Here is a 27,436-nt window from a genome sequence, read left to right as displayed (position 1 = left end):
CATCTCTAGCTAGACACACGGAACAACGGTGGATAAAGCAAGAAAGATGTGTGTGTACGAGACAAGGAGCACTTGCCATTCTTTATTGAATGGAACCAGGAGTTCAGACATCAGCAGAAAAAAATCTCTCCTAGAGACACAAAGCAGCCAGGGTCTGATCTCAGCTACACCAAAGTTACTGAAATGATTTCAACAAAGTTACTCCGAATTTACATGGGTATAAACCGACCAGACTTTGGCTGGCCATCCCAGACTGCAAAGAACAGCAGTTTTGAACTTGCCAGGGATTGAAATGAGGTGCCCGAGTTCATAGCTGTGTGGAGTTGGCTTGGAACAAAGCGCTCAGCCTCTGGCCTCCAGGCGCCTTCCCTCTTCGCAGCAACGCGGCCCCTAGAGAATAGCTTGGAGGGAGCGGGCAGTATTTACATACACCCCGCGGGCTGAGTCCCCCTCCGTAGCGCTGGGGCTGGGCGCATGCCGCCCCGCGGGCCTCGGTGCCTGGTTTCCCTGCTAGCAAGCCCAGCTGCGGGTGTGCTGCGCTCAGTCCGGTGCAAGCACTGAGCGTGTGCGCCTCTCTCTGCCCCCCTCCCCGCCCCGTTCCCTTCTCTGTGCAGCTCTTTCCCCAGCTCCCAGGGAGGCGGTGGAGGAGGATGCCCCGGCTGCCTGCCGCCAGCAAGGCTCCCCGGCGCTAGCAAGCCGCGATGAACCAGCCGCCTGCCGGGGGCGCTGCAGCTGCTTCCGAGCCTCGCCAGCATCCGGAGGGGAGCAGCGGCAGAAAGCAGCAGCAAGCGAGGTCATCTCGGCAGCCGCGCCGCCGCGCACCTCTCGGGCCGCCGGGCGATGCAAAGGAGCTGGTCGCGCACGGCGCGAGAGAGGGGCCAGAGCCGCGGAAGCAGCCGCCCGCTACTGCGGGCGCGGGCGCTGGGGGAGTGTCCACCGGCGCGGTGTGAAGGGCAGCGACGGCGGGGCAGCGAGCTCCGGGCCCGGAGCCTTCCGCAGAGCCACCGGCGAGGAGGCGCGCGGAGGAGGGGCGGAGGAGCGGGAGCGCGGGGGCAACGGCTGCAGCCGCCGCCCAGGAACTGGAGGGGCAAAGCGGGGCGGGCTCCGCAGAGGGGAGGCGGGGAGGCGGCCCCGGCCCCTCCGTCGTCGTGTGGCGCAGGCAGGGGCCGGGCGGCAGGCGGGTGCTGGCGGGAGGGATGCCTGCAGACTGAGCTCATCCAGTTCCACCTGCGCCGGGGGCTGGCGGCCGCGGCCCAGATGCAAACCAAGGGCGATAACCACAGCAGCGCCGCCGCCCCGGCCGAGGCGCCCCTGGCCTCCTCCTCCCCCTCGCCCATGGCGGCGGCCGGGCCCGAGGGGCTGCAGCAGGGCGCTGGGGGCGGCGGGAGCCCGAGCCCGCCCCAGCAAGAGGAGCTGCAGGAGGCGATGGAGAGACTGCGGGAGGAGAACGAGACCCTCAAGGTGAGCGGGGGATGGGGGATGGGCGCGAGATCCCCTATTTATTTCCCCGAGGAGGAAGATGGGGTGGAACCCTACCTCTGGGCAGGTGGGGGTGGAAATAGGCAATGTCTGGTTCTTTCATCTCCTGTCAGATGAGGAGCTAGAAAGGGGCCTAGCACATAGCATCCACCCCGGGCAGAGGTGGAGAGTGGGGCTGGGAAGATTCCTCTGGGGAGATATGTGATCTGAGCTGGAAAGGGGCAAGGCCTGTCACCCACATCCTTCCTGGGGAGTGACAGGGAGAGTAGAAGGGCACAGTAGAAGGGGAGAAAGTGGGTTAGCCAACCCCTTCTGCTGCTCCACATCTGTGGGTGGGCAGGATGCTGCACAGCAGATACAAAGCATCATGGGCTAGATCTCTACTTGTTGCGTATTTCTTCTGCTAGCTCATGCGAAGGAGGATTTATAATAATATCAGCATAATCCTATACAAGGGCAATAATGTGTTTTAGTTCACAGTATCTCTTTTACTGCCCTCCATTTCTCCCATTTGTCTTATTTTTTAATGGGCATGGAGGGAGAAGACCTGTTTTCCAGCTGCATTTTAGCCACATTTCCCTATGTTTTATCTGTGTATCTCTGATATTTATTTTCTTGGTCCATCTGTGTGCCTGACTGGGTGTCAGAATGAGATAGATGAGTTGAGAACTGAGATGGATGAGATGAGGGACAGTTTCTTCGAGGAGGATGCTTGTCAGCTGCAGGAAATGCGTCATGAATTGGAGAGAGCCAACAAGAATTGCCGAATCCTACAGTACCGGCTCCGCAAGGCTGAGCGCAAGAGGCTGCGCTATGCACAGACTGGGGAGATCGATGGAGAGCTCCTGCGCAGCATGGAGCAGGACCTCAAGGTACAGAAGCACCTAGTCTCAGTGTGTGGGTGGGTAGCTGAAGAAGGAGAGAACTGAGTGCTGAGGCAAAGTGGTGCTCCCGTATCCTAGTCTCTGACTCACACATTGTGCTCCATACCAGTTTGAAACACACATCTTCTAGACTATGCAGGGAGCACAGGGTATAGGAGGCCAGACTTACCCTTTGATTTGGGGGGCAGAATTTTATGGGTCATGTTTTGGGCTTCAGATGTGTCTTTTATTCAGTCTTTACTGAAACCAATTCTTGGTGAAGTCATCAGGAGTTTAAGTCATTTCCCTGAGTGATTACACTCGGATCTTTTTAGGTCATTACAAACAAAACAGCTTACACCCTATGGGCCAATTTTTGTAACCCAACTGAATAGTCCCATTGACTCCAGTGGGACCATTAGAGTATTTACTCAGGCTTCAGTGAGATTATTTGTATGAAGAAGTTATTCATAGGGTGAAATCATGCCTCCACTGAAGTCAATGGAAAAACTCCCATTGACTTCAGTGGGAGACAGGATTTCAGCCATCGATCTTAAGGCCAGAAGGGACCAGTACGATCATCTTATCTGACCTCTTGCATAATACAAGCCATAGAGTTTCACCAAGGGATTCCTGCCTCAAGTCCATAACTTCTGGCTGAGCTACAGCAAATATTTTAGAAAGAAAACCAATCACTTCAAGTGATGGAGGATCCACTGGATTCATAGGTAAGTTGTTCCAATGGTTAATTGCCCTCATTGTTAAATATTCATTGGGCCAAATTTGTGCCTTATTTCTCGTCTCTGTGCTTTATTTCTAGTCTGAATTTTTCTACCTTTAGTTTCTTTTCACCATATCTTGTTATGTGTTTAACTGTTGAATTATATACCTCTACTGTTTGAAATCTTGTCACTGTACTTATCAGCTGTGATCAAATCACCTATTAACCTTCTTTTTAAACTAGATACATGCTTTAGTCACTGTCAGGCAAGTTTTACATAATTCAGATAATTCTTGTAGCTCTTTTCTGAATCCTTTTCAATGTGTCAACATCCTTTTAAAAGTGTGGATGCTGGAACAGCACATGGTATTCCAATAGTGATGTTGGTAATGCCATATACAATGATAAAAACATCTTATTTCTACTATCACTCAATATTCCCCTGCATAAACATTAAAGGATCGCATTTGCTGTCTTAGCCAGTGCATTGCAGCTGATTATCCACCATGCCCCCTAAGTCCTGTTCTGAGTTACTTCTTTCTAAAATAAAGTTCCTCATCCTACAAAGGTGATTTATAGTCCAAATATATGATCTTGGATTTAGCTATATTAAAATGCTTGTTGGTCAAGTGAGCATAGTTTACCATGTGATCCAGATTGCTCCATAGAACTGACTTGCCCTTATTATTGTATCATCTACAACCTTTACTAGCAATTGATTTTATGCTTTCTGCAGGATGTGTGATAAAGACGTAGAATAGCACTGGGACAAAAACAGCTCCCTGGAGGATCCCACTAGAAATGACGCCATTGGATGATGATTTTTAATCAGAATATTTTGCATGACTACGTCCAAATCCTTACAGAAGTCTAAATACATTATGTCAGTATAGTTACCTTTGTCAACCAAATAGGTAGTCTTGTCAAAAAAGGATATGAAGTGCTATTCAGCCTCAGGGTTGCAGAATCTAGGCCATATATCTGACTTTCCTGCCATGCCAGGGCTTAGAGGGAGGGTAACAGATGCTACTTGTGGAATCCCCTATGTTGGAGGACTACCCAACTGATCAATTAAGCACAAAAGTGGGGGAAAGGAGGTCAGGATCTAGTCCTCTGACTTGATGTGATTTTTCACCCTATCCTGCAGTCCCTTAGCCTAGGAATTCAGCAAAGATGGCCCCTCCCCCTCCAAGGTCTGTGTGCATATGTATGTGTGTAAGGGGTGGGGCGTAGGGATGGGGAAGTCATTGAATCAATGCTGCAGCCTATTGTATCAGTACTTCACACACAATTGTGATTCCTGTCATGAAAGAGTGAGGTACTAGCTGCAAGTGTTTTTTGATAGATAAAATTCTTCTGCATTGCTTTCTATGCAATATTTTTTTCTTTAGAATTCTGTGTATGGGCGTGTACATGAAATATAACAGAGTATTAAAAATATGTAACAAATATTGTATTGGCCATAAAAAGATAGAACTCTGAGCTCAGACTTGGGTAATGCAAACACCAAAGAAGGATTAACTGTGTCTTCAATTTTTAAAGAAACTAACACGGAAGATCTTTCAAAATGAAGTTATCATAGCTGTTGTTGTTTACTTAAATATTTGATATATGTTATTACTGTTTTAAAAGTGCCAAAAAATAATAATATGATGTTCTGAATGGCATAATTGTCATTTACGTAAATGAAAAAAGGGATTAGGTAATGGTACATTTCCTTAAACTTTCCCCCTGTGTCTGTACATTTCAAAATTGAAAACAAAAACCATGAATGCTTCCATGCACTTTAAAAACGTGATACTGAATTTTAGTGTTAGACACAGGTGACTGGTCACAAAATCTAAGGCTTATCTTATTTTTAAAATTAAAGTAATTAGCAATAATAAAGACTAGATTGTGACCAACCTTGCATGCCTAAACAGGGGGGAGGAAGTGAGGAGCTGTCCCCTCGTTTGTGCTTCATATGGCTGGAGAAGGTAGACCTTGCTGTTAGTCAGTGCTTCCATGGGCATTAACTGTCTGAAAGAGACATGCCTGGGTGCAGTAGGAAAGGAAGCAGTGAGTGAAGGAGTTGGGAGAACTGTCAATGCAGAATTCAGTCCCTTTCAAGTACAGTTTCCAAGCATGGTGGAGTTACTGCTTCATTGTGCACACCTGGGAGTCCAGAGATGGAGTATTTGTTTAGGGCCTAGACCAACTCCCACTGAAATCAATGGAAAGAATCTTCTTTCCTAACTTTAATGAAAGTTAGGCTGAATTCTTAGGAAGCCAGAATCCCACTGGTTGACTCTGGCTTCCGCACATCTCTTCCACACCCTTCTACTGAAAAAAGTCATAAGTGGTAATTCAGACAGTACTGCAGAAATACATATTTTTCATGTATTTAATTATTTATTCTTGCAAACACCATTTCATTTAGGTTGCAAAAGATGTCTCAGTAAGACTTCATCATGAGTTAGAAAATGTGGAAGAAAAACGAGCTACAACAGAAGATGAAAATGAAAAGCTAAGACAGCAGCTTATAGAAGTTGAGATTACTAAACAGGCTCTACAGAATGAACTGGAAAAAGTGAAGGAGGTTAGTGTTATTTACTGGTGCTACTTCAAAATATGTGAACTGTTTTTATTTCATCCTGAATTTCTGAAATTACCATTGCTGAAATAAATAATATTTCATATACTTGTTGCAGTTATATGAGAGTTCTGATGGTGCAGAACCAAAGGTGGCAAATGGTCAGGTTGAATAGCGTGATTACTGAGAAGTTGTAAACAAATTGGAGAAATTAAATGGGCTGTAAATATCATTTCAAAGACATACATAACCAAACTGTTGTCTTGCTTTTTTCTGAAACTGTGATATTGTGGAGCTGTCATAGCTAAGCTGTGGGGCTCTGAGACATTCTGCCTATGTAAGGTAGATGCTTGAGGAATGCTATAAATGTGCTGAATGGTGTCCTGCACACCTGCTTTTGTAAACTGCAGTTTGTGCTCCTCCAGCAACTCCTGTTAAATGCTAGCAGGCATGCAGAGGAGCTAGGTCCTGGCCATGTTCCCATCCTAGCTACATTCCCTTTGAGTTTTGGAATATTAATGGGTGCACTAGCTGTCATTTCAGCCTAGTGCTCAATGAAATGTTAGATCTGTATTGTACCTGACTTGTTCACATGTGCTAGGCTGAAAAAAATGCTCTTTATCCTCTTCCCCAGCACCTAGGTTCAAGAGCACCCAGATTTTTCTTAATAAAAGAAAAGTCTGCAACAGCAGTACACAACGCAGCAGATTGAAAGGTAACAAAGCAAGCATTAGCAAGAAACAGTGTGTGGATTAAAAATGAATATTCCAAACAGATTTAAGAAATGACTCACCATTTCAGTATATTCATTCAGTGAATGCCACTGGCTGCCATTTTAGTGAGACTTCCCAACAGTCCAGTTGCTAGTCTGATCTTGTTAGAGAGTGAAGAAATGTATTTAAGTAGTTAAGTAAGGCAGGAGATTTTCAGCGTTGTAGAGTAAGTTCTATTATTTTTAGAATTTGTTTTGTTTAATTTAACAGTGGTTTCATGTATACAATACCTGTGTTTTCTTTGCAGGTGTTGATACTCACACTTGTCAGTAGAGGATAAAGTGGTATCCATTTCCACACCCCCACAAACTTCCTTCCATTGCTTTTCCAGCTAGTAACTGGTTTGCCAAGAACATGAAAATTAGAGCCTGCTCCATCTTCCATGCTTGAGACTCTCTTCCTCTTCTGGTTTTGTTCTGGTCTTCACTGTAAAACACCACTTCTCTCAGCTGCCAGACCCATCTGCTCTATGAGACTGTGGTACTTCTCTAGTTACCCTTAGTACTTGTTTCTAGACTCAGCCTTGCTCCAAAACTTCCCCAGTTTCAGTCCATTCAGACTCTCTGGGTTGCTGTTCAGGGTTCAGCCCTACTTCTGACTCTTTTGCCCTAGTCCGCTGCTGAAGGTTATGCCATGGTTAGCTTCTACCTCACAACCTGCTTCATCTTGGTCTTTGAATTAAGATCAAATGTGGTATCAGTTTAATATCTCATACATCATCTATTAGGGAGCTACATCTTGTACATGCAGGGGAATGAACTTGATAATGGGCCTTTGTCATCATTAGCTTCTATGATCTCCTCCTAACTCCTGGATCTGTTCTGTATACACTTCTATCCCATGACACTGAACCATGGATTTGCTCCTCATACATTCCACTTCTCCCCCTGTCTTGAGTATCTGTTGCTTTCCTTCTCTGGTCCAGCAAGAAGAATCCTTGGAACTCTGGGACGAAGGAGAAAGCCAAGCTGGATTAGGGGCTGGTGCTATTCTCCTTGGTAATAGCTTCAGGAAGTCAGAGCTCACTAATGATCTCTGTTATCACAGAATGGGGACACTGGGCCAGAGAGGAGAAATGGGACACCGTTTGGAGACGGGCACCATAAATCAGGGCCCTGGGTACAGACACTGGTCATGAGAGGCAAAGTTGTATCTCTGTACTGAGTTGGAGTGAAGAGCTGCATCCTAAGGATGGGGTAGGTTAATATTATCAGGCTTGACCAGAAAAGTCAGGAGAGAAACTTGTACCTCATCCATTTGGAGAAGGAACCTGGAGTAGAGGATGCTGACCTTGGCTAGGATTTTCAGCACAGGATGGGGGATATAGAAGGATGGTTGAGGAGAAGCAGTTCAGACAGAGGAGAGGGATATTGAAGAAAAGTCTAATATTATGCATGTTGCAAGCCTTTTGCCAGCTGGAAGAGCAAAGAAGGAAGCTAGAGACAGAATACTGATTTCCCGTCTTGCAAACTTGAAGTTCAGCGTCTGTGAAGAAACTGTGGAAGTAATGTTAACATGAAACCACCATTAGAACAACCCAAATAATTCTGAAGGATAATAGAATATACCTACACCAAATTTCTATGTCTGCTGCCTCTCATATCTTCAGATGCTGATCTACATTTCTTGTGTCTTCAGTGACGTCATCAGACTGCCACAATGGTGGCTTCCTATTTTCTTGTGAATTATTTCTCTTTGGAACTCTAGTTCCACAATCTCTTCTCATCCTGAGCGGCATTTACTCATTTGAGTAATCCCATCAAAATCAGTTGAACTTCTTTTCTGAATAAGTTCTACTCAATGTGAGGAGGAGGCCAGATTCTGATCTCAGTTATTCCAGTGTTATTCACTGAATTATTCACTGAAGTCAGTGGAGTTACTCTTGATTTACAACAGAGCAACTGTGATCTGAATGTGTCTCAGTAATTTGAATATCTTTTATATTGCATGTCACCAAATTTGCTGGAGAAATGCAAAATCCTAAATTCATGTATTGGAAAAGTATTAAGCCTCTCTGTTCTTTAAAATGCATTGAAGTGTAACTTCTGTTAGGAGTTTGCTCTTTTTCTATTACAAACAGTGTGGAGACAGCAGAGATATGTGAAATGAGACACAAGAAAGTGTTGTGGAAGCCTCTTGTGCTAAGTAGCATGCCTCAGCTCACCAAGCAGAGAGTGACCAGAGCCAAACATTCATAGTAAAGATGTCAGGCCTTTAAGGCTGCTATTAAAGAAGATGGATTGGCCATATTGCAAGCATGTGGCATTAAAGATACATAGGTTGTGCTCAGATTGATCCAGAGATCTTCCCCGGACATTTTTACGCACATACAGACATACACACATACATGTGCACACACATGCACTTACACATTTGGTATCAGATTCCTCTCTGCATTTGGAACAGTTGAAAATTGAAGGAACCATGGCGTGTTGCCTCATGAGTGGACATTAATGTTGCTCATGGCTGCAACAGCTTGCAATCAATTTGACATCAGAATTTAGGGAGCTGTTTTGGGGTAGCATGTGATAGAATTGTGTTTTCCACTGTCTGCTCCCACCTGCAGCCCGTTGATGCTCTATTTAATACACTGTGCAGATTCTTTGCTTAGCAACCTTACCACTGCATATCTCCAGATGGAAGCAGGCCAGTTAAGCTGCAGTGCAGAATGCAGGTGTATCATGTGCACAGTGGGGCTTCAGCCTTTCTTTGTAGCAAATTACTACTAACTGCTTATATCTGTGCCCCATTATTAATAATTATCCTGAATAGTAATATTTTTATTGCAGGTAGCATATGATGCTAGGTATACAAGTTCTGTAATTCATTTGGGTTCTCTAGCATATTTGTTAGATTTTTAAGCACTTCAGTTCATCATTAGATATGCAACTTAATATTAAATATTTAGTAGAGGTAGGACAGTTATCAAGGTCAGCAAATATACCATATTATTATTGAAAGCTGACAAAGGCATAATAATGAGTAATTAATTTCTTAGGGCTACATTTTTGTAGCTTTTATGTAGTTTCTCAGAGGTGTAGTAGAAAGTAAGGATTCACCCATCTCATGCATCCACATTAATGCCAAATTCAGTTGCAGCCAAGCACTTAGATATATAGGTGTTGTGCACTAGATGCTTCCTGTTGGGCAAAATAGAGTAGGTATGGAGTAGGCTGGTGGATGGGGGAGAATGCTAAATCCCATAAATGGGTTTCAGAAATCACTTCTCCAGTGCAAAGGTAAAGCCCTGGGAGGCCTTGACCCTTTCTGAGATGGCTGAGGGATGTGCCTTTGCCGTCCCCTTGAAAATCCATCCAAATTTGGCCGAGGTATAAGCCACTGAAAAATTTTAGCTCACACATGCTCGGTAAAGATTTGTTAGAGTTTGGCAGCTAAATTCTCAGATGTTTCAACTCACAGTGAGTATGCTCCAATCCCTCACAGATCCTTTATGTCAACTGGATTGTGCATACATCATCCCCACAGAGTGACTGAATGTGGTCCAGCCCAGAGTTCTAGGACTGAGCAGAACTTTTCCTGTAATTATTCCTCTTGGCTGCTGGGGCTACTGTGGCACCAGAACTGGGAGCTGGGAGATTGTGCTTTCCGTGTCTCCCCCTCTCCCCCACTGGAGACAGGGGAATGGTGAGGCAGATTCAGACAGGGACAGGCTGATCCAGTTGTAGTCTCCATGCCCAGCAGTCCTAATCTCCTCCTTGGCGTTCTGCATCCGAGTCCCAGTTTCCCCTCCCTCTCCCCCAGTGTCTCCCTGGCCACTCCCAATCTTCTTGACAGATAGTATCTGTCTCCCTCCACAACTCCTTGTTCACAGTCTCCTTGCCCAACCAGTTCCAGATCTCCCCTCCTGACTCCTCATTTGATCTATTTCTTTCCTGTCTTCAAGTCCCCAGTTGTCTCCCTGTTCCTCCCTGTCCTTGTTCTGCTCCCCCTGTCGTGCCAACTCTGTCTAGGGTGACCAGACAGCAAGTCTGAAAATTTGGGATGGGGGTGGGGGGTAATAGGAGCCTATATAAGAAAAAGATTCAAAAATTGGGATTGTCCCTATAAAATCAGGACATCTGGTCACCCTAGCTCCGTCTCCCTCCCTGGACTCCTCATCCAGTCTGTCTCCCTGGCTTCTTGTCCCAGTCTCCACCCTCCTTCCTTGCCCCATTGTACTGGTTCCTTTGCCCAGCCAGTCACAGTTCTACCCTGCATCTGGGGTCTTTGTCAGATTCACCTCCCTTGCCCCCATTTCCTCCTATTGGTCGCTAGTCTCAGTCTCCCCCGTTCCCTGCAGCTCCTAGTCTGACTTCAGTGTTTTCCACCCCCAGCTGGCTCCCAGTCTCCTCTGTTCCCTGTTTATCTCACTAGCACCCAATCCCAGCTTCCCCTTTCCCCAGGTCACAGTCTCCTTGCTTAGTCAATGCCAGTCTCCCAGTCTGTCCCCCAACCTCGCCTCTCTTGGGTCCCAGCCCCAGGTTCCTTGCCCAACATGTCCCAGTCTCCATCCCGGCTCCTAGTCCCTGTCCTTCTTGCAACTCCCAGTCACAGTTTCTTTTCCCTGCCCTTGCCACCAAGTCCCAGTCTCACCAGGCTCCTTTTCCCAGTCTACTTCCTTCCTTCCTATCTACTCCAGCTCTTGTTCCCTCTGCATTCAAGTCAGATGGCTTTCTCCCCCATGCTGCCTGTGTACTGAGAGCACAGGGGAGAAATGTTCCCTGTTCTCAGTTCTAGTGCCCAGCCCATTTTGATCTGGACCAGCCAACAACAGCAAATACAGGGAAACTCAGGCTTTGTCCCTGTAACCGTGCTGTGGGGATGGCTTATGTACAATCTGGTCAGCATTAGGAGCTATGAGGCGATGGCACATGCTCAGCACACATGGAATCTTCAAAGATTTTAGCTGCTAAACTCTAAGAAGTTTCTACTGAGCATGTGAGAACTACAGCTTTGAGAGAATTATTAGAATTTGGCCAAATTTGGGCAGATTTCCACAGGAACAGCTAAAAGACATATTCCTGACACAAAGGCCACTCCCTGCATTATTTCAAGTCCTTGTTCCCAAGCGTGAATTAGATAAGTTCATGGATGATAGGTCCATCAATGTCATCCCTAGTCTCTGTGTGCCAGAAGTTGGGAATGAGCAACAGGGAATGGATCACTTGATTACCTGTTCTGTTAATTCCCTCTGGGGCACCTGGCATTGGCCACTGTCGGAAGACAGGCTACTGGGCTAGATGGACCTGTGGTCTGACTCAGTATAGCCGTTCTTATGTTCTTATGAGTGTGCTGGACCTTCTCAAAGAAAAGGTTGCCAGAATTCTTTTATATTGGCAAGACAATGTATTTTTCCCAGCGTTATTATCAGAAATGGCTGAACCATTTCGGCTGAAACATTCAAAAAAAAAATCAGCCTAAAGCACACCACACATCATGGAAAACGTCAGCATAAATAGTTTGTTTGGCAAAGATATAAGCAACTAAAACTAAGATCTAATCATTAGAGGTGTTGGTCAGTCTCCTGTTGACTTCAGTGCACAAGGAATGCAACATCAGGCCTCTGGTGGCCATGCAGTGACCAGTGTAATTGATGGAGTGCAGGGCTTATGAGAGGGGGAAAAGAGAGGACAGTTGTACAAGGGCCCTGAGCTCGGGGGGGCCCCAACACATCTCTAACTGGGGTGAAATGGGAGTAGGTCCCCAGCAAACAAATTTTTCTCGATGGGCCTGGGTGGAGCTGATGTGGAGAATTTTGTAATCTGCTCTGTGGTTACGTTCATTTTATTTTGTTTTAGAACTGTACTTCTCACAGTTGTCTTTGGGAATATAGTCAATTTTTATAAACTGACCAGTGTATGTGGAATATGTTCAAATGTGTAAATACTAACAACTTCCGGTCTGGTTCTGCCACTTTCTGCTCATACTGAGCAGTATTTCTAACACTGCAGATAGTCCCGCTGCAATGAACAGGAGTATGTGCATAGTAAAGTACTGTTTAATGTGAGCCCAGCTGGCAGGCTTGAACCAATAGTTAACCATTGTTAACTAAATACAACAGACCACGCTCAAACAATAAACATTATGGGTTAGATTATGCCCTTGTTTGGCCTACCTGGATTTTGGGTCTAAGTCTTTTGTGGAGTGCAGCCTCCGCTCTCTAGCTTTTTACCACCCTGCAAGCAGTTGGGCAGGGAAGGGGAAAAGAGGGGCGGGGAATGGATGGGGACTTGGCCGTGCTCCTCTACTCACTGGCTAGAGTAGTTGGCCAGGCCCATGTTGGAACAAATAATCTGCACCCTTTCTGGAGTTCTAATAACTTACTTGTTCCTGGCACAAGATGGCAGCAGGGGAGGATTTGTGATTCTTTCAATCACAGTTTCTTCCTGGATCTGCTCCAGGGACAGAGGGCTCAGTCTGTCTCTATAGCAAAACATCTACCAGTGATATCCCTACCTAGAGGATTTCAGTTATTGGGGCTCTCAGTCTGTCGCCTTTTATGAAAGCTTAATTAAAAATCATAATTAAGATATTTTATTTCCAAAAGGTCTGAGAAGCAAAATCAAATCCAGGATTTATTTAGCAAAATATTTCCAAAATGCTCCCCAAACCTAGTGTTTTATAAGCACTGTATATACAGACTGACAGACCCCCTCCCCCCCCAACTGACTTCCACTGGAGTCCTATATGTGCAGGGCTCACATGACTGCCCCCCCCCAAATATTTTTCTTTTGAAAACAATGCTGAATATGGATGTTGCTCAAAGTCTGTGGGTGTGATTCTGACACCCTTGGTCACCGTAACTAATACCTTATTCTGTGAATATTCCCAATGATTTCACTAGGATCTAGGTTATCAGAATTTGGCCCCATATAGGTGCTTTAAAAATGAGGAAACTGTGGTGTTGAAAAACAAGGTAATCCCCACAACAAAATATATTGTAGCTGTTCCCTTTAAGTCTTTTGAAAATGATGTTAATGATGTGTCACAAGCAGAAAAAAAATGGTTGAGAAGTATATACCAGTGTGATGCAAACTGAGTTTATCCAAGTGGAAACTGAACAGCCTGATGGTCATTAAAAATATGGTCTCCAAACCACTTGTAAAATAGTACTGGAATATTTTTTCAGGCTCAAGATATGCCTTCCTACCAGGAGATTTTCTTCCGAAAAATGGCTAACAAGACCTTTTCAGGGTGACAGTGCTACCCAAGTGCTGCTTGGTGTATTGTCATCAAATTGTCCCCAAATTTACAAAGAATTTATATTAGCAGTTTTGCCTGTTTAGCAGAAAATAATACAAATTGGCAAATATAATGAAGATAATATAAGTAGGATACTTTTAAAACTGAGGGAAATGATATACTTTAAAAGTAATTTTATCGTCACCTGTGATCACCAGAATAAAATTGCCCCAGTGCATTGCCTTATTAAAGGCTGCTAGCTGTTTGAACTTGAAGACATAGTAATACTGTACTGGCTTGCCTTTCTTTCCTTCCTAATGCCAGGATAATGTTGTTCTGATTTTCTTTTTTTCTTTACTTGATATGGGCAGTCCCAAGTTTCCATATGTAGTGGTGGTGGTTGTGGTTATTTATTTATTTATTTATTTATTTATTTAAAGATAGTGGAGAGAAGTCCCAACTGAGTTCATGGCCTCTTTATATTAGGCAGTGTACAAAAGAAAGAGACAATAGCTGTCCCAGAGAGCTTACAATCGAAATAGATAAAGCAGACAAAGAGTGAAAAAAGGAAGTATTATCATCCCCATTTTACAGATGGGGAACTGAGGCACAGAGAGAGTAAGTGATTTGCGCAGAGGGATGCTGAAAATATGTAGCAGAACAAGGCACTGAACACATATGTCCTGCTTCCCAATTCAGTGCATTAAGCAGAAGACCAACTTTCTTTTGAATCACTGTTCTCATCACTAGAGTTTCTGATGTCCACTAGAATCTTTGACTCAGTGATGAATTATACTGACCCCAGTGAGGTGGCAGAGTAGTAAATCTAATCCATTTCCTTTGTGCAGGAGTAGAGGCAGCAAAACTGGTATACACAGCTGTTTATATGGGTCATGAATGGTGCAGTGGTCTTTAGTGCAGTTTGACCCTGAGCATTGAGGGCTTCAAAGATTAAGACAAGGGGCTTTGAAATGACCCCAGAAGTTAAGTGGGAGCCAGTGAAGGATGAGGAGCATTGATGTCATATGTTTTCAGCAATTTTTTCTACTAGAGAGCTGGTCTTCTGTTTTCAGCACAAATTGGAGCTGTCATGTTGCCACTACCTTCAGGTCCAGGTACTGTGAGTCACAGTAGTCAAGTGTGGAGGCAATGAATGCATGAATCTTTGTTGCTAGGGCCTCCTCTTAAAGGAAGGATATGATTTCCTAGAAATCTGGAGGAAAAAAAGGATAGTTTCTGCTGTGGTTGCCACTTGAATATCTAGTAGTGAAATCCAGTATTAGTGATGACTCCATTAAGGCCCTGAGGCACTGTACTAGCTTAGCAAACAGAGGGAAATATATCTAGCTCCTTAAAGTGTATCCTTATTCCCACCAGCGTCACTGCAGTCTTGCTTGGCTTCAGTTTAAACCAACTACCATGTGCTAATCTCTTGTAGGCATTGTGATAGCTTGTGACAGAGCTGAGCACATCTCCGCAGAAGGAGGTATAGAGCTATATAGGAGTCTCAGTTGCCCTTCTTGGATTAATTGGGGACCAGTTTTCAATCTTTCACTCCCAGTTCCATATTTGGGCACTCAAACTTTAGTCTTCTAGTTGCCAACTTGGCTGTTCAAATGAGAAATGTGGTGCTCTAATTTAGAAGCCCAGGTCAGAAAATGGGGCTACCCAGTTTAGCTAGCTCTACACCAGTTGTGTTACCTTTCTCATAGCTCATCTGATTTGAGTGATTTTTCTCTGCTTAACTCTCCTCAGATAATATGACCTGAATTTTTCATCTCATCTCTGTTATCGCTGTCATTTTTGTTGTCATATTGATTGATTCAATTTATTACATACCTTTGTGGCCATTCTCTATGGGATTATATAGAACCGTCTCAGAGAACATTTATTTGGCACATTTCTATAGAACTGGTCTAGATCCTCAAAGAAACAACACAGAGAGGGCCAGATCCATCCCCTTCATGCTGCGTCAATGATGCAAAGGGGCAGAGGGCTGCTGTAAGAAGGCCACCAGGGATTCCTTTGACATAAGGGGGAATCTCTGCATGGCATACATTACACCACGGCTCCCCCCAACCCCAAGCATAGTGGTGTGTTGAGGGCCTGATGGTGGGTTGATCAGATGTCCTGATTTTATAGGGACAGTCCCGATATTTGGGGATTTGTCCTATATAGGTGCCTATTACCCCTCACACCCTATCCCAATTTCTCATACTTACTGTCTGGTCACCCAACCTGATGGGGGCATAATAGAAGTGGAGTCAGAGCACATTCTCTGTACATTTACCTTGCCTATTTAGACTGTAAACCCTTTACCCTTTTTGTCATATGTCTGTATAGCGTGGGAGCTCTAGGTACTTCTGCAATATAAATGAATACTATTAGTAATAACCTTCCAGTCATTCTGAACTAATGGAGCAGGCCCTGTATGGATTCCAGGGCACTCACTGGAGGATTATAGATCCTTTAAAAATGTTTCGGTATTCTGGAAAAGTTAAATTCTGCACCAGTATAATTTTTTTCCCAAATGTATCAAAAATTGCTCTTCAACACGAAGACATTGTTTTATAGAAAGAGTACACATTTCAAAATAGACTTTATTTTACTGAAAATCTCTTCAAGGCCATGAAAAATAATAGTTAAAAAATGTTTACCCCTCAACCCGCTGTGTTCAGCTTACTCCCTCACTGCCCCCTGCCCCCTGAAGAAAAGCCTGGGAAAATAGATAGGGTTTGCAACCTGCCGCTGACAGTCAAAAAACTCAGGCTCTGTCAGATCAAAGGAGGAGTTGTCATGGCTTTCATGTCATTTATTGTATCCATGGCCACTGCTATCTTTAGGACTTCTTTCTCCTGGTCTCAAGTTTAACTCTTCAGTGAACACACATTGCTAGGCCAGATTCTCCAATGCTTCTAGTAAGCATAGAGTGGCACAGAACAAGGGGCTAATAAATGAGGTGCTCAGGTCCCAGGTAAGAAGCCTTCAAGCTCCCTTTGTTTTGCACATGGAATTTGACAGTGTATTTTTCAGGTATCCTTTTGAGTGGGGTGTGGGGGTGTCAAAGCTACCAGCATTCCTAGTCATACTCCTGCAAAGTACCACAACACTAGGTTGCTTGCCATTGCCCCATGCTGGAAAATAGGATATACTGTTATAGAGGTAAGCTTTGTCCTGTGTTTCAGCAGTATCCTGCTAACAGTGCTAGGAATAAGAAGCATATCGCAATACAGATGTGTGCTGTGAGGCATGTCTCAGTCCTGGTAGTATGTCTGTGCAATTTCAAATGCAAAATCAGGTGAAAGAAATTGGCAGGACCTCATTCAGTAATGCAGATGAGCAGCAGGCAGCTAATCCAAGTTCTGACCATTACTATATAAAGGAATTATTATGTTAACTGTACGATAGATCAACAACTTGCTCATCTGTAACTTCCTCAAAATGACCCTTTTTTAGGTTGCTAGCCTCCATTAGTAAGTTACACAGTGCTTGCAAAATGAGGTAAGCTGACTGAACCTAACACAGCTGTACATACTCGTTCTCAATAAGCTACAGCCAAATGACACAGAACACTAATGACATGGTGGAATGTGCTAATCTAGCAAGGGTCTCCGCCTTTATGATCACAGTTTGAGTCTTTGGCTGGTGCAGAAATCGTAGTCCTTTCTTTTGTAGTTGCTGAAAAAAAATCTCCCTTTCAAAGGTGAATTGACACAGGTTATAGGTTCTGTTGCACGACTGATAATGTAATTTGCATTAATTTCCAATGCACTCAGTTAAAACAAGAGTTTGTGAAGTATGATAAGGACATTGGTTGTAATATTGGGGCTCTTTAGTTGGGATGTACTTTGTGATCCACAATGTCAATGACTCATTTTGCACCTGTCAGAAGGTAGGCCTCTGTTCTGGATGGGGAGCAGGTTATATCTGTTAGACAGAGATACTGCAGAGGTCATTATGGGCACATTATCCAAGCCAACCTTCATCACAGCCAACATGTAGAGGCGAGTAGAAGTTGGTATCATCCTACCATTATGGCATTTTTCCTAATGCACTAAGCTTTTTGTAAAGTGGTCTGCAACCACAGTAACTGTTTTGTGTGAAGTAGCTATTTATGTGTGAATGTGCTAGGAATTAAAAATAAGCTTAAGCAAATATCTTACATGTAGCCTGACTGGCTTTCTTTCTTTCTTTCTTTCTTTCTTTCATGAGGTATAAAGAGAATGGATAATACATGTGTCAATGGTGAATACTGCATGCAAAACAGCTTCTCTGGTTACGCTGTTGTGCAATATTGAATATAAATAATTATACAGAATTATGCATACACCTCTGTAGTGATTCTGCGTTAATTACTAGCATGATATCTGTACCTTCTAAGCAATTTGCCATTCACTTCTGATTTTATTTGTAAACTGTACTTGTGATACTGACTGCGGAACTATATGACACAGCCCACCTTTCTTCTTTTAGGGCATTGTGATTGAGTATGTGCAGTTGAATTATGTATTTGTAGTGTATGTCATTGAACATTACATAGAGTCACTGGGGTAATGTCTACACAGCAAAGAAAAACCCGTGGCTTGCCCATGTCAGCTAACTCAGGCTCACAGGGATCAGGCTGCATGGCTGTTTCATTGCGGTGTAGAACTTTGGGCTGGATCCTGAACTCTGGGACCCTTCCATCCTGCAGAATTCCAGGCTCCAGCCCAAGCCCAGAAGTCTACACAACGATGAAGCAGTCCCGCAGCCGCAGCCCCGTGAGTCTAAGTCAGCTGGCAAGGGCCAGACGTGGATTTTTCTTTGCTGTGGGTTTGCATCAGTAATTGGTCAGACATCTACTCTGAATTGAGTGGAATCAACACTAGTTGGGGGTATGAAGCTGCAGGCAGGATTTTTGGTGTTTGTCCATTGCCAGCTGGAGGCTTGTTTTCCACTTGTCACAGTATTCACTGCCTCAATAGCCAGAAAATGCTGACATTTTCAGTGTCTTAGTAGATCCAGGTAATCAGAGTGCCAAACACTGCATCCATTGTTAAGAAGTAACAAAGTAAGTTTAGCCTATTGGACCAATTAAAAAAAAAAAGTCTTTAGTTCTATGGAGATGCTTTTATATATTATGTGAAAATTCAGTAGTGATGGCAGCACATATGGAGGTATGTTAGAGAAACTTGTGGCTAACCTTTCCATATTGCCTTATTTGATCATAATTGTATCGTATTAATGAATTTAGCTATTTCAACATTAAACCCAGTTTAGGATGATAAATACATGTTATGGATGCTTGTTTAGATCATAGATGAATGCTTTCATTCGCTGTGCACCTGCTCCCATCACTGTTGCCTGTAACAGGGACAGGTGTGCATACATCTAGAGTGTGACTGATGATGACCATCATGGCAACCTGATTACCAGAAGCATATGGTGTTACAGGCTTGGCTAAACCTTTTTAATTTTGACTGGTACTAGCAGTGTGGATTTCCAGTTAAATGATTTATTAGAGACAGCGCACTTGTGGCAATGTGCTAGGCTCTGTTTTGAATTTCTTCTTTCGTATGGCTTGGGTAGATGGCAGCAACTACAAATTTATATCTAAGTTTGATAGCCAGCACATTGCCTTCAGGCCCTCAGCAAAAGAATGAAGGGGACATTCAGATGTGATGTGCTCTATGGTTTGTGCCTGGTGACCACAGTCACATACAGGGGTTTGCCTCATTTTCCATTTGAAGAGGGTTTGTTCACATCTCCCATGAGATGTCCTAATGCGATTCAATCTGCGCCTGTCTTTCTGACATAAAACCTGTTGGTTCCTCAACAGGATCAACGACGAGTTGTTTGTTTTGAGTGGTCAAAGTGTTCCATGTGACTTTGCATTGAGCCTCAGCACCAAAGCTGGGTGCAAGGATCTTGATACAGTTCCATAGAGGGTTGCGGGATTTTCCCTGAGAGGTGGGAAACCCAGGTCCAATGATGTGACAGGTACAGACCATTCATCAGACCATGTTGGTTGACCACTAATGGGTTTCCCGTATAGTGCACCAGCTACAGTGAGAAGTAGCAGTTGTATGGTGACCACATTAGGAGTGAAGTGACCAGAGATGACTCATACGTTTTGTGCTAAGCTCTTTCTCTGATTGTCTTGGTACATCTGCTATCGTCTAGGCCAGCCATTGCATATCTGTGTACTTTTTTTACGCAGAAGAGGGAATTATTTAGTGCAGGCAAGTTAACGTGATGTACTTTGTATCAGTATGCACAGGCATGTGCTTTCACAGTGATCTGTAATTTATGTTGTGGTCAGAGTACTTGAGTATTGTATGCATGCTGTGCTGCAGTCTCTACTGGAATGGAATAAACAAAGTTGCATGAACACAAGCTGGTTCTCATCAGCAGGTAATGAGCATTCAAACCTGGTCTATTGATGATTTTTGAAAAAACTGAGTATACAAAAAAAGAATTTAAAAGAAGAGCCTGTGGAAAGAGTACAGATGGCATGCATTTTCTCAGACCTGACCACCTCTTGCTGCAAACAGCTCCACTATGGAACTTCTTCAGCCCAACAAGTAAAATAACATGAGTGCTATTTAGTGCACAGTACAGTATGGAGGATGCGATGCTTTGGTAGCAGCACAATTCTGAATCTTGTCTATTGTTGGTTTCAGTTCTTAAAATTACTGGCTCAGTTACGCTGTCTGTTTGATGTTTCCCTAAGTTGGTCCCCAACCTGTCAGTGTCGTAGTGATACCGGTCTAGCTATGATACAGCTATGTCACATGTGCAGTAGCTATGTTGTTGAGAGAGAACCTGGGATCCCTCTCTCATTAGAATGGCTAGTCATAACTGTATACTGAACTGTAGAGCATCCGGACACTTGGGATACAAGGTCAGGCATCAAACATGCCTTTGCATCCTGGCCAGTAACTGTAAATAAACCTAGAAAGCAATGATATGCCCTACAAGAACACTCCTACTAGTCCACAAAGTCTCCACAGTGAATTCCATTTTAGGAGTGACTACTTTCTCTACACGGTATACATGGCAGTGCTACATAATCAGGAACTCTCTGTGTAGATTTGATGGAAATGGTGAGTTGGCAACGTAGTCTGATATCAGACCCATCCTTTTGTTTCGAGTTTGAACACACTGCATTCCAAAGCCCCCCTCCCACCTTTTTCTGCAATATTCTGGTTCTGCCAGGTGCCCTATTACATGTCTCTGTTCCTAATTCCACATTATAATAGTGTACTGTATATATACTTAGCCTGTACCATGTGTCTGCCTTTTCATACATTGTATCACTCTAAGGCAGATCACCGGTAATGTGGAGAGAGATATTTTGATGAGTGCTCCTGCACTATTTTGCAAGTGATTTGCTTTTTCAGTGACCTTTGTGGTAATAGGTGAGAAGCCAGATGATTGCTTAGGGTATCTAGGTTTGTAGTGCATTACCAGTAAGGAAGATCTCTACACTGAGGCCTTGTCTACGCGACAGAAGTAAATCGAAGTTATCTAAATCGATTTTATAAAACCGAATTTATAAAATCGATTTAGAGCGTCCATACCAAGACTCTAAAATCGAATTTGTGCGTCCATGGCCCACGTCTTGTGTCGATTGCAGGAGCGGTGCACTGTGGGTAGCTGTGACACAGCTATCCCATAGTTCCCACTTCCTGGTTGACAGCCCAGTGCCTGCTGGGACCAAAAACTTTGTCCCGGGTGGTGCTGGGTACAGCCTCACCCCTCCCTTTGTGAAAGCAGCAGCCAACCATTTCGCGCCTTTTTTCCTGGGTGAAGAGAGCAAACGCCATAGCACAGCAAGCATGGACCCTGCTGAGACCATGGACCCTGCTGAGATCAGTAACGCAATCGTGCAAGTTGTAAACACCACGCGCACTCTCGTGCTGTCTATGCTGAGCCATGAACTGCAAATTCAGGAGGAGAGGGGTAGGAGGAGGAGGAGGAGGAGGAGGAGGAGGCGGCAGCTATGGCAGCGCACCGACAAGAGCGATGATGATGATGACGACATGGAGACTGATTTCTCCCTAACCGTGGGACCCAGCATTTTGGAGCTACTGCTGGTAATGGGGCAGCTTCTACCCATTGAACGCCGATTTTGGGCACGGGAAACAAGCACAGACTGGTGGGACCGCATAGTTTTGCAGGTGTGGGACGATTCCCAGTGGCTGCAAAACTTTCGCATGCGTAAGAGCACTTTCTTTGAACTTTGTGACATGCTTTCCCCTGCCCTGAAATGCCATAATACTAAGATGAGAGCAGCCCTCACAGTGGAGAAGCGAGTGGCAATAGCCCTCTGGAAGCTTGCAACTCCAGACAGCTACCGGTCAGTCAGGAATCAATTTGGAGTGGGAAAATCTACTGTGGGGGCTGCTGTGATGCAAGTAGCCAAAGCAATCGTTAAGCTGCTGCTACGAAAGGTTGTGACTCTGGGAAACGTGCAGGTCATAGTGGATGGCTTTGCTGCAATGGGATTCCCTAACTGTGGAGGGGCCATAGATGGAACCCATATCCCTATCTTGGCCCCAGAGCACCAGGGCGCCGAGTACGTGAACCGCAAGGGGTACTTTTCCATGGTGCTGCAAGCACTGGTGGATCACAAGGGACGTTTCACCAGCATCCACGTGGGATGGCCAGGAAGGGTTCATGACGCGCGCGTCTTCAGAAACAGTACTCTCTTTAAACGACTGCATCAAGGAAATTACTTCCCAGACCAGAAAATAACAGTGGGCGATGTTGAGATGCCTGTCGTTATCCTGGGTGACCCAGCCTACCCCTTGATGCCGTGGCTCATGAAGCCATACACAGGCAGCCTGGACAGTGCTCAGGAGCTGTTCAACTACAGGCTGAGCAAGTGCAGGATGGTGGTAGAGTGTGCATTTGGGCGTTTAAAGGGGCGCTTTCGATCATTACTCACTCGCTCAGACCTCAGCCCAAAGAATGTCCCCGTAGCTATTGCTGCTTGCTGTGTGCTCCACAATCTCTGTGAGAGTAAGGGGGATACCTTTATGGCGGGGTGGGAGGCTGAGGCTAATCGCCTGGCCGCTGACTACGAGCAGCCAGACACCAGGGCGATTAGAAGAGCACACCAGGAGGCGGTGCGCATCAGAGAAGCCCTGAAAATGTGTTTTGTCGCGGGCCAGGGTATGGTGTGATTGCAGTGCTTCTTTGCCCTTGATGAACACTCCCGCCTCTATTGACTCCCTGTAAGCAACCCACCGTCCCCCTTTACTTACAGCTTGCTGCAGGACTTTCAAAATCAACCCCCCACCCTTTCATTACATGTGGCTGAAGGAAAGAAAGCCAGTATGTTTTAAAAATCATTTAATCTTTATTAAAACTCATTTGTTATTGCTTTAAAAACATGCGTTCATTTTTAAAGGATCATTCCCTGTAATAAAAGCACCCTCCCCCCTTTGGATGTATGTCTGATTAGAAAGGAACTATATTCAGAGGCACAGATTTATCTAGGTATCCCTGAAAGCTGTGCTTTGGGAGGAGGATCACAGGTAAGGAAAAGCCCATGAAATACATTTCAGCTTCATTACAGCCTTTTGGTTGGGCTCTCCATGGGGGTGGAGTGTGCTGGTGCAGGAAGCCTTCCCCCACGCGTTCTAACACGTCTGCGTGAGGGAGATATGGAACCTGGGGAGCTTGGAGGGTGATTAAACATGGACTGCAGTGGCACTCTGTAACCCCGCTGCTGTTCCTGAACAATCAACATGCGTCTGAGGATATCAGTGTGATCACGCAGCAGCTCCAGCGTTCCATCACGCCAGCGCCTATCTTCCTCCCTGCACCTCTGATCTTCCTGCCTGTCTTCCTTGCGCCACCTCTCTTCTACCTGCCGGTCTTCCTCTCGCCACCTCTCATCTCGAGCGTCTCTCCTGTCCTCCCGGTCACTGGCATCTTTCTTGTATTTTGCTATCAGTTCCTTCAAATCACTATGATGAGCTGTGTTACTGTGGCTGACTTCCATGACTTCGGAAAACATTTCGTCTCTCGTTCTCTTTTTCCTCTGTCTCTTGGGTAGCCTGGCAGATGGGGTAGTGAGTAAAGAACACTGCACAGCTGTATGGTGGAGGTAAGAGAGAGAAGTATGTAAAAAGATACATTTCTTAGAACAATGATTCCACTCACTCACACAGCACAAAACTATGCACCTTACGCAGGACATGTGATTTCACTGCAAGGTCACATTTTTCATCTTTTAATACTGGGAGACTCTGTCCCTGGGCTCAGAGCACAGTACAGATGCAGCTTGCTGGTACTACCATTATAAATTTGCTTCCAAGCAGCCATGGTAAGTCTTTATGTTGTCTCACCCCTTCCTGCTAAAGCATCATCGCAGCACAAGTCCCCTCCCCCCAGCTACATCGAGTGGCATTACAGGAGCATAATGGCCATGTTTTCTCTCCTAATGACAAAGCAATTACTTATTTAAACCAGGTCACAATGAACGACAGAACTCTGGTGAGAGTTACAGCACAAGAGGCAGAGTGAATGTTTCATGCCTGTGATCAGAGTCCTGGCGCTTATGCATCTATGCTTTGTGAAGCAATGATTCCAAATTCAGGCATGCATGCCTGGAGGGGCAAAGCATCTTTCATTGGAGGACCGGCTAAGGCAGCATTGCCCCAAAATTTACTGAAAAGGCACTTTGATTTCCTGCAATATCAATTCATGGAGATTTCTTGGGAGGATTTTCATTGCATCCCCAGACATGTTAAGGAACTTTTCATGTAACTGTAATGGCTAAAAAGAAATGACAACGCATGCTTAAAAATTGATAATTAAAAAACGCTAGTTTTTAAATATGACTGATTTAAACATTTACTCACCGCTGGTCCCTTCCATGGCTTCACTTTCTGTGATAGTGGCTTGATTAGCCTGCTGCAAGGTTAAATCTTGGGTCAGAAACAACTCCTGGCTGCTGTTGGTAATTGAGAGCTGTGTGGTATCAGCAATGTCTCCCTCATGTACCTCTTCCTGATCTTCCCCCTCTGCAGAATCCTCAGCCACAGTTGAAACTGAAATCAGGTCATCTGAATCCACGATCAAGGATGGGCGACTGGTAGCCAAGCCCCCAAAAATTGCATGTAGCTCTGCATAGAACCTGCATGTTTTAGGAGCAACTCCAGATCTCCCGTTTCCCTCTCTGGTTTTCTGGTATGCCTGTCTCAGTTCTTTCACTTTAATCCTGCATTGCAAAGAGTCCCTGCTGTATCCTTTTGCAATCATAGACTTTGAAATTCTTTCAAATACTTTCTCATTCCGTTTTGACGAACGGAGTTCTGTTAGCACTGAATCCTCACCCCAGATAGCAATGAGATCCAAAAGCTCTTCTGTGGTCCATGCTGGAGCTCTTTTTCTATTCTCAGGAGACTGCATTTTTAAAGGTGCAGCGTGATTAACTGCTGCTCAGAGCCCCATGGTGGACAAACAGGAAACTGATTCAAACCTCCACGGGTCTTTTCCTGTTTACCTGGCCAGTGCATAGGAGTTTTGAGTGCTGTCCAGAGTGGTCAGTGGTGATCTGTGGGATAGCTCCTGGAGGCCATTAACTTCGATTTCCGTCCACACAGCACTAAATTCGAATTAGTAAAATCGATTTTAGGGTTACTCCTGTGGTTTAGAAGGAGTACTAAAATCGATTTAAATAGCCCTTTAATTCGAATTAGAGGGCTGCATCGTGTGGACGGGTGCACCATAAATTCGAATTAACGCCGTTTAATTCGAATTTAAGGCGTCGTGTAGACATGGCCTGAGCTGCCTATTGTCAAAATGAGCTTTTCACATTCATAGCTAGGGGAGCCTTTTACATGGTATCTTAGATTATCTTTAAGGCTGAAAGTACCACTGCTAATACGCATCTGTTTTGCACTAGGCAGGAAGGTGAGGATCAGTGTGACATCTTTTTGCACCTGACAGTACTTTGTTTTCCTGTATTATGCCCCCTGAACTCACTGTACCAGCAGCTGCCAACCTCTGTTTTCCACTGCAATGACTTTATTGGATAGTAGCAGGATTACACTGATGCAGCAGGACAAACTGCCTACTATGCTCTGGAGAGTCTGACGCACTGTCTTGATTAGCTTAAACGTGGGGAAATTGCACGTTACAAAACCAGCTTGTTTTATTCCCTTTTGTTTTATGATGGAAAATATTCCTAGCTGTTCATTTTGCCAGCTCAATGCCCCCAAAACCAAACACGGACAGCAGAGAAGACAGGAAGAAAAAGAAACAGCCAGCCCCTCCTTAGGATCAGGCAACAGGTGGGTGGTGATTGTTGTCAATTCAGGAGAGAGATGACTCTTTTCATAGGCAAGCAGTGTCCCCTTGTAGTCCCTCTGTGCACAGTCTGGAAGGTTAAATCAAGAGGTGAGGCCCACTTCTTTCCAATTCCCACATAAGGAGTTCCCCTCTGTCCAGCTGTCAGGACTAGCAGGGACAGGATCTGGTGAGCAGGCAAGGATTCATATCCAGGCCTATCTAGGAGGTGTTGTTAGGCCTGAGACGTACTGTGGCTTGAAGCTCAACAGACTATGCCTTCATTAGACTCCCAATTTGGAACAGAAAATAAAGAGAAGCAAATAAAGGGAGCAAACAACACTGATGAAAAGTCCCTCCTTCAAAGTATCTATATATTTCATATTTTTTCGGTTTGTGGAAAATTATCTAGATCCAATTGCCAGCATTGGAGGATTCAGCTCTACTGGCCTTCTTGTGCAGAGGTCTGCAGACAACTGTAAGATCTATCTACAGATCTGCCTGATCTCCCATTGGCCCTGAACATGGTGGATCTCAGGCAGTTTTACTGTGTGTGTCTGGGTGTGTTGTAGGAAGCCATGGAACACAGCTTCTTGTTCTATTCTATTATTAATTATTTATTAATATATGTGTTATTTTATTTTATTTATTATTTTATTATGTATGTACTTGTGTCATGGTAGTGTCCAAAGGCCCCAATGTGGGCTGAGGCTTCTTAGTGCTGTACACATATAGTGCAGATGGTTCTTTTTGAGTTGCTGCAAGGTCAGTGGATCTATAACTACATAAATTCACCAACCAGCCACCTTGCGTAGTTTTGACAAAGCAGCATTATGCATCTCTGAGGCTGTATTCATCCTGCACAGTGGGTTTGACAGGCAGTATACAAACACAGGATAAAAAGACAGTCTCTGTCTCACAGATCTTATGCTTTAAGACAAGAGACAACAGGTAGATACAACAGACAGACTGGGAGAGCACAAGGAAACAAGTTTACTGTAGTCTCTGTTCTACCAAGTGCCCTGAGCCAGGCATTTCATTTCACAGGAGTCACTGCACTCTGAAATTCGGCTGTGCACTCCAGGATTAGAGGACTGTGTGTGGTGACCTTCAACCTTAATCTGGTTCAGTTGGGTATGGTTAGATGTATCTTTGAATTTAATCACCAGTTCTTTGTCAGTTGAAAGGTTTGGTGGTCAGTTACAAGGGGTTTAGCCTCTCAAAGGAAAAAATACTTCGCTTTCACTACCGTGCTGAAATCTGCTTGATTAGAAAGTACATAGTCACAAGCAACAGAAATCAGAATTGGGTACGCTGCATGGCCAGCACATGTACAGAGGTTGGTAAAGCTGACTTTCATGTCTCATTTCTCTGAGTTTTTGCATCAGTTTGTGAAAAAGCAGATAAAAATGCAAATGAGAGTATGCTAGGTGTTGGTGTACTATTTCATTTCACACTAACAATAGAATTTTTTTGCGTGTCTACTATCTTTACTTATTTTATGAGCAATGCTTTAGCTGTTTGTGTGACTGGCCCAAAATGTTCTGAGGGCTTTGTCAGA

At 44.5% G+C, this 27,436-nt stretch overlaps 1 protein-coding gene across 2 annotated transcripts in view; it reads left to right on the top strand.

Moving 5' to 3' along the window:
* The first annotated feature begins 1,348 nt into the window (after positions 1-1,348).
* MTCL3 (MTCL family member 3) overlaps positions 1,349-27,436 on the top strand; it is a 66,308-nt gene continuing 40,220 nt past the window's right edge. For both annotated transcript variants that reach the window (XM_032777650.2, XM_032777649.2), the window contains exons 1-3: positions 1,349-1,461; positions 2,127-2,351; positions 5,483-5,641. In XM_032777650.2, the coding sequence (XP_032633541.1) occupies positions 1,426-1,461; positions 2,127-2,351; positions 5,483-5,641 (420 nt within the window). In that variant the 5' untranslated portion in view covers positions 1,349-1,425. The remainder of the gene's footprint in view (positions 1,462-2,126; positions 2,352-5,482; positions 5,642-27,436) is intronic.

Source organism: Chelonoidis abingdonii, chromosome 3, assembly GCF_003597395.2.
Source record: "Chelonoidis abingdonii isolate Lonesome George chromosome 3, CheloAbing_2.0, whole genome shotgun sequence".
Lineage (NCBI taxonomy): Eukaryota > Metazoa > Chordata > Testudines > Testudinidae > Chelonoidis > Chelonoidis abingdonii.
Note: the sequence above shows the minus strand (reverse complement) of the source record. Positions and strands in the feature narration are given on the sequence as shown.